Here is a 6,992-nt window from a genome sequence, read left to right as displayed (position 1 = left end):
GAAGCATCCTTCAAAGCAGAGCGAGTGCAGAAAGAGAACCCATAAGCCCGAGATAGGCAAGGGATGGGTAGACTATTTTGTATAGTTTGTTTTCTTCGTAAAATTGTAAATACTTATTGTAAATTCCCATTTGGGTACTTTGTAAAGTGAAGTTATGTACAATCATTTATCTGCAACAAGTGTGTTTTCTTTGACATGTTATGTTATCTTGTCTTGAAGATGAGTCCATTTGTTTGAGGACATTTTGGGACAAGCATTTGTATTTTGTCCAGTATGCCTACAATTGTGTCAAGCACTCACTGATACAAGTGCTTCAATGTGAAGTTTGTTTGTGAGTGTAAGATTTGATAAATATTGTGCAGAAGATGACCATGATTATGTGGACAAAGCCAAATATGTCATTGAACAAATGCAGTGAGCGTCCTTTAGACTACAAGTGTAGTTTGAGGACAATAAAGCAAAGTATGAATTAGTGCATGTCAAGCATTGAGTTACTTCTAATTTCCAAGATGAAAGATCAAGTTTGTCTTTAGCAAAAAGGGACTTTAAGATGAATTTTTTTGGAGCCAAGGAAAGATGGTTTTGGAGAGAATTTTCAGATTCCATCCATCAAATTTTTTATTCATGCATTTTTAAAACAATTGTGGCTCAATTCTTGATAGGAAAATAAGGACTTCACGTAGCAGCCAGGTCGAGTACCTTGCTTGGAGCTCAAAGGCACCAAATCAAACAGAACAAGAAGGATTGATATCGGGAAAGTTTAAGGGATTTTTCCTCATTTATTTGTTATGATAAGATAAAATTTTGGGGTCCAAAAGTTCCTAGGGGGGAGGTATGATCTGGAGATCAAAATTAGGCTCAAAAATGAAAGTCCTTAGAATCTCCTGAAACTAATGTCAAGTCACAGTGTTCATTTTCCTGATTCCAACAACGGTTGAATCATCTCAATTTGACATCGTATGGAGAAGTTATGATGTTCTGAAGGTTTTTATCAACAACAAAAAAGTTGTAGATGCGCTGATTGAGCTGCTGACTAGGCATTCCATACTACTAACATCATGTTGACATCAGCATACCAACTGGGCATACGAAAGGCCAATCATATCCCTCCATGTTTCATACCATACAGTGATGAGTTGGAACTGTTTTATTGGGTCGTGTAGTTGAGGTGGTCCAATATAAGGTCACCACATGACCCAATGAGAAGGCCAAAATTTTGTTTAAAAGCCCAAAGGCCTCAGTGGGGTTCAACCCCAGGACTTGCTGCATATAAGATCCAGCCTCCACCATCGCACCACATCATTAGGTATTAATAAACTATGGTCTCGGTATATATTTAATGTGACGTGGTTTTTCCATTGGGGGAGAAGAGCCGAGCATTAGCCCTGGCCCCTGGTCACAACATTGCCCAAAGGAACCTAACTTGGAGCAATAACAAAGGGGCGTAGGGACTAGCCCTAGCCCCAGGTCACAATGCAAGCACATGACCACCAGCAAGACGAGAGGTGCTACCAGAGTGGGGCGGGCATTCAAACCTAGCCCCCGGTGCTATGGGCGTCATGTGACGCGGTATGGAGCCGAGTCCGACGGGGGCGTTAGTTAAGTTCAACCCCCAGTCCTATGGACCTTCACGTAACCAGTGAGGGAAAAGAAGGGAGATAACTTGGAGGGCGCAGGCAGTTGCCCCCAGTCCTCGTCCACATCGCCCTCACGTGACCTTACCTGACGAGGAAGGAGCCAGCGCTAGCGGGGGAAAACCGTTGGCCCCAACCCCTTACCTCATGTGCTCCATGTTGCCTTATTTTTGTGCATAGGGGTTATTGAGAATTTTAATGAGGTGACAAAATGAAACTTTTGCAGGCCAAATTGTCACACAGTTAGCAAGTTTGGCCAAGTTGCAAGACCGATAACCGAACTTGGCTTGGAGAAGCATAACTTGCTCAATTTTGAACCTTTTTGAGCTAAAGTTGAGCCTAGATGGGGGTTTTTGAATGTCTTGAACTCATTGCCAACCTCAGTTTTCTTATTTGAGCACTTTATGAAGAAATTTTTGCAGGATTTTGTCTTTTAGTGCCAGAGACAATCAAAGTTTTTGAAAGCAATTTGAAGGCATTTTGAGGGTGGAGAGAACCTTATGGGTTTTTAGCCTTTTTATTTCATCTACTGTATTTGTTATTTTGTAGTGTAGTTATTTTTATCCTTTCCTCATTATGTGTTCATGCAAGAAGCTCTTTTCAGTACTTCAATGTGGAGTTGTTGTACATTTTTATGCTTGGTTTTCATGTGGGTTACAAGGACCTCATGTGTGAGTCCTTTTTATGTTGACCTTTCATGACTTCCTGTAGGGAGTCATATTTTTGGAGTGAGAACTCTTTGTAGGAGAATGTTTCCTTGTAGGAGAAACAAGCCACTCAATTGTCAACAATTTGTATGTACTCATTTTCCACTAAAATCAATGGAGCAGTCTCGCTATTGGAGTAGGCCCGGAGACGTAGCCTAGGACGAGTGAACTCTATCATCAAATTCTAGTTTCTTCTGTTCATGTTTGTCATTTTGAGTTGCATGTGAATGTGTTACTTTTTAAAAGTTCATGTGAAAACTAATTCACCACCTTCAAGAGATTATGAAACTTGTTTACCTTTAAAGACCCATTTTGTTTACTTGAAAAGCATCAAAGGATGATCAGTTTTTGAGAGAAGTGTTCCGCCATTTTTAGATTAGTAATGAAAATCCTTGTGTGGTGTGCATAATTCTTTTTCTCGCATATAACTAAACTCCGTAATGAATGCAGAACAAGTCCACCGGGTGGTGGGTCATGGCAACCATCGACATTTCATGCAATACTTAAATGTTCTCTCAGTGGGGCCCTGCTCGTCGGTAGGGGGGTGATGGCAACACTCTACCTCCTCGGCCCCCTTTTGCCACCTTTGTCACTCCATCCAAGGGATAAACATAATATAAATAATCTTTTAAATATTTTTTTATTAAATTAAAGTGTATGTTAGCCTCTTTGGGGAGTTCACTTGGCAAGCCTCTAAAAAATTAAAGTAAATATGAGTACAAGGTCCCATGTTCAAATCCCCTATTGCTTACCTGTGGTCATGTGCTAAGGGTGAAACTAACTCCTTGACATAAGGGCTTTAGTGGTAATGACCGAAATCAGCTTCGTGTCACAAAAGTAGCAAACCAACCCAATTGCTAATTTTCCTCTAAATAATATATAAAATTAATTTATATTTACTACTAACTTAAAAATATTTTGTCTATTAATATTTTAAATTTTAAATTCATATATTATTAAATAACTTATTAATATTAATATATATAATTAAATTGAAGAAAAATAAAAAGAAAAATACAGGAATGTAAACTCAACGATAATTTTTCACACTACCCAGAAACATTGAAGTGACATATGGTTTGGGAAACTCGAGCCAACGCAAAAGCAAATCTCGCATCTCACAACCATTTTTTAATAATTACCCGCTGGGCACTATGAAAATATCAAAAACTTCACAACCATTTTTTTAATAATTACTGTTTGGGCAGTGTGAAAATATCAGAACTCGGGATGGTTATTAATAATTACTTTATGGGCACTATGAAGATCTCAAAAACTTGACAACTACTTTTTATTTTTTAATAATTACAGTATGAAAATATCAAAACTTATAATAGTTGAACAATTTCTTATAATAATTAAACAATGTCTTAGCAAAATACCAATCAAACTTCTATAGTTAAATAACACCAAACTATCTATTTATAATAGTTAAATTAAAAACACGTTGGACAAGATACCAAACGAATATGATCAACAAAAATAGAGGACTATCCGGCAAAACTCAAAACAACGCAAACAGAAAGGCAAACAGAGTTTTGCATGTGGAAAAACGTTTTAAAAGAGTCACTACCTTGGTAAAGACTTATTCCGCTGTTTATTGCCTATCCTATCCAATAATAGCAATTATTTATTTGTCACTGGGCTGAGGGTGCTCTAATTATGTCTCCGAGGTTTCAAAGCAATTCCAATTCCAGATTTCAGATCAACTCCAATTCCACTACCTGCTACCACTATGGATCCTACATCAGCTGCCAGGGACGCTCTTCTCAATCAACTTGAAAGACTTCAGAGACCAATTGATCTCGTGCAGGCTCTACATGAAAGGCAAGTGAAGGAAGTCCCTGCACGTTACATCCTTCCTTCTGACCAGAGGCCATCGCGTCCTCTGCAAGACCAGCAGTCTCTTCCTGTCATCGATCTAGCAGGTCTGGAAGACATCGATCAACGATTGAAGATTGTGAGCCAAATAGCCCAAGCATCCAAGGAATGGGGTTTCTTTCAGGTTTGATTGGGTCATAATTTTTATTTTTTATTTATGTGTCAATTATCCAGCCGACTTCTTTATTGTTTGGCCATCTGAATTAATGGGGTTTCAATTGTTTTGAAGATAATAAATCATGGGATACCTCTGTCATTGTTGGAGAGTGTCAAAGGGGTTTCACAGGAGTTCTTTGAACTTCCTCTTGAAGAGAAACAGAAACAGTGCCCTGTGAGGCCTGGCACTCTAATGCTTGAAGGGTATGGCCGGTTCTTTGACATCTCTGATGACGTGGTCCTGGATTGGGTAGACGCCCTTGTTCATTTTATTTCTCCAGAGTCGGCCAAGGCAGTTGAGCACTGGCCTAAAACACCCTCCACATACAGGTACAACTCTCTACACACATATACATCTCGTGTGATATTTGAAACTTTGATTGTGAGCTTGCATCCATTCTGATACATTACTGTATGCACTATGAAGGGAAACTTATGAAAAATATGGGGAACAGGTAGTGAGGCTTATGGAGAAATTGCTGGGTCTTCTTTCCGAGGGGTTAGGGTTGGAGACAAATTGTATCTACACTCTCATCAAGGAACCCTTGCTGCAACTCAGAATCAATTATTACCTTCCTTGCCCTCAGCCAGATTTAGTGAATGGGCTTAGACCCCATTCAGATGGAGATCTGCTGACTGTTCTGCTCGATGACGGGGTGGACGGTCTCCAGGTTGAGAAAGACGAGCAATGGTTTACTGTGACCTCTGTTCCTGGATCTCTTATTGTCAACATCGGGGATTTGTTACAAGTAAGTAAGATTCTTTGAGCCTCTTTTGATATTTCAATTGTTTGTCTGATTTGGAGTAGGTACTTGGGTTAAACTTTACCAGAGGGTTTCTAAAATGAGACGAGGATTTTGTAATGGCAGCTGGTAAGCAATGGGATATACACGAGTGCCCAGCACCGGGCAGTGGTGAATACAATTCAGAATCGCATGTCCATCGTCATGTTTTTGATTCCACAGCGTGACGTGATGATTGGTGTTGCCTCTGAGTTGATCGATGAAGCTCATCCCAGGCTGTACCGAACCATTAAAGCTGAGGAGTATGGAACTGTTTATATGAGCCAGGATGTACAAGGAAAATGCCCTGTAAATGCTTTACTTATAGAACAGGTAAAGCAAGTCGATCTCTAGTTTTTGAATAGTTCTTCAATGCCACCTGAAGCCCAGCTCCATATGGCACTTAGGATCCCACTCCAGTCACTTCCTCGGATAATTGATGCATCTTTCAGCTTATTGACAAATGGGTTTTACTTTCAGCAAAAGAGTTTTTTTATACAGTTGTGTAGCTAGCAGTAACTAGCCATTGACTTGTGATTTCCCTTGTGGGAGACTGCAATAGTGCTAAGTTACCCAGTAATCTCCGATTTTGTATATATGATATTTTGAGATAAATAACAACTAATCAACAACAAAAAAGTGAATGTGCTTATCTCATCTCTCATCACTATTATTTATAAGACTGCAATAGTGCTAAGTTACCCAGTAATCTCCGATTTTGTATATATGATATTTTGAGATAAATAACAACTAATCAACAACAAAAAAGTGAATGTGCTTATCTCATCTCTCATCACTATTATTTATAAGAAATCATGTTATCTAAAATGATTTCTTCAGGGTCTATAAGGGCATTGACTTCGATTTGTAATTTAATTCCATTATTTTATATTAAATTATTAATTTAAATAAAATAACAATATCAAATTTACAATTAATATTAAAAACTATAAAAATTAGTATAAAATCTTATATATAAATGGCTTTAAATATTTGTTATCATTGACATCTGTTTTATAATTCACATGTCATGTTATAAGAAAAATTAAATAACTTAGATCTATTTTAACTCGAGATCCTAGAGGGACCAAATATTTTCTCACTCTTGGCACTTGGTAAATCTAGAGTTAAGATGGATCTAGGCTAGAAGACTATATATATATATATACATGATTTATTCTTACATAAGAATGTCATTGGAAAAACCATGGATTGTCAAAAAGTGGAGCCCAAAAACTATCAACGTTTTTTTTGTAAGGTTGGTTCCTTTGAATTACTTTGAAATTACATATGATACATGCAAGTGGAGATGTATACTAAGAGAGTCCATGTTTAGCATAGGAAAAAAGCAAAGAAACCTATCTAACGTGGAAGAAGCATTGTGAAAGACTAAGCATGGCCATAATTCCAAAATTGGGAAACAATTAACCTTCTAGAATGTTACAAAATCCATTGTGCTTGCAAAAAAATTGAAGATGAACAAAGAAAGAGTTCCAGAAATAGAGAAAGCCCTTTCCTAAATTTAGAGTTTGATCCATGTCACGCATGTTAACTAAATAGATCGTCACATCCCTCTTCTGACCATGGTGGATGCTCCCACATGATCGTTGTTCCATAGCTACTGAGGATATGCTATTGTGAATTTTCCTCCTATTCCTTGTCTAGCTCGACTACCTTTCTGTTTGTAGCCCGAGCCATTTCTCCATTGCACAGAGACTCTGGTTGTTTAGAGATCATTTCAGTTCTATAGTCAGGCCCTCGCTTTGCAATGTTGGTGAGGTTTGTGCCGTGGGAGACTGAATCTCGGGGACTTTGGGAGGAGGATTCCCTGA

At 38.3% G+C, this 6,992-nt stretch overlaps 1 protein-coding gene across 1 annotated transcript; it reads left to right on the top strand.

Annotated features, from left to right (window-relative positions):
• The first annotated feature begins 3,938 nt into the window (after nt 1-3,938).
• On the top strand, nt 3,939-5,869 carry LOC149148469 (jasmonate-induced oxygenase 4-like). The gene is made up of 4 exons (XM_089440931.1): nt 3,939-4,346; nt 4,452-4,708; nt 4,806-5,127; nt 5,248-5,869. Exons 1-4 carry the CDS (start codon nt 4,077-4,079, stop codon nt 5,512-5,514), a joined length of 1,116 nt encoding a protein of 371 aa, XP_089297057.1. The 5' UTR covers nt 3,939-4,076; the 3' UTR covers nt 5,515-5,869.
• Nucleotides 5,870-6,992: the final 1,123 nt, after the last annotated feature.

This window comes from Pinus tabuliformis, chromosome 9 (genome assembly GCF_031772625.1).
Source record: "Pinus tabuliformis cultivar Carrire ecotype Pingquan chromosome 9, CPIR1, whole genome shotgun sequence".
NCBI classification, from domain to species: domain Eukaryota; kingdom Viridiplantae; phylum Streptophyta; class Pinopsida; order Pinales; family Pinaceae; genus Pinus; species Pinus tabuliformis.
Note: the sequence above shows the minus strand (reverse complement) of the source record. Positions and strands in the feature narration are given on the sequence as shown.

Excerpts from the sequence above, each read along its gene's own strand:
- LOC149148469 (XM_089440931.1), top strand. The coding sequence starts at position 4,077 with ATGGATCCTACATCAGCTGCCAGGGACGCTCTTCTCAATCAACTTGAA. Across the intron at positions 4,347-4,451 it reads AGGAATGGGGTTTCTTTCAG|ATAATAAATCATGGGATACC; the intron begins GTTTGATTGGGT and ends ATTGTTTTGAAG. Across the intron at positions 5,128-5,247 it reads ACATCGGGGATTTGTTACAA|CTGGTAAGCAATGGGATATA; the intron begins GTAAGTAAGATT and ends TTGTAATGGCAG.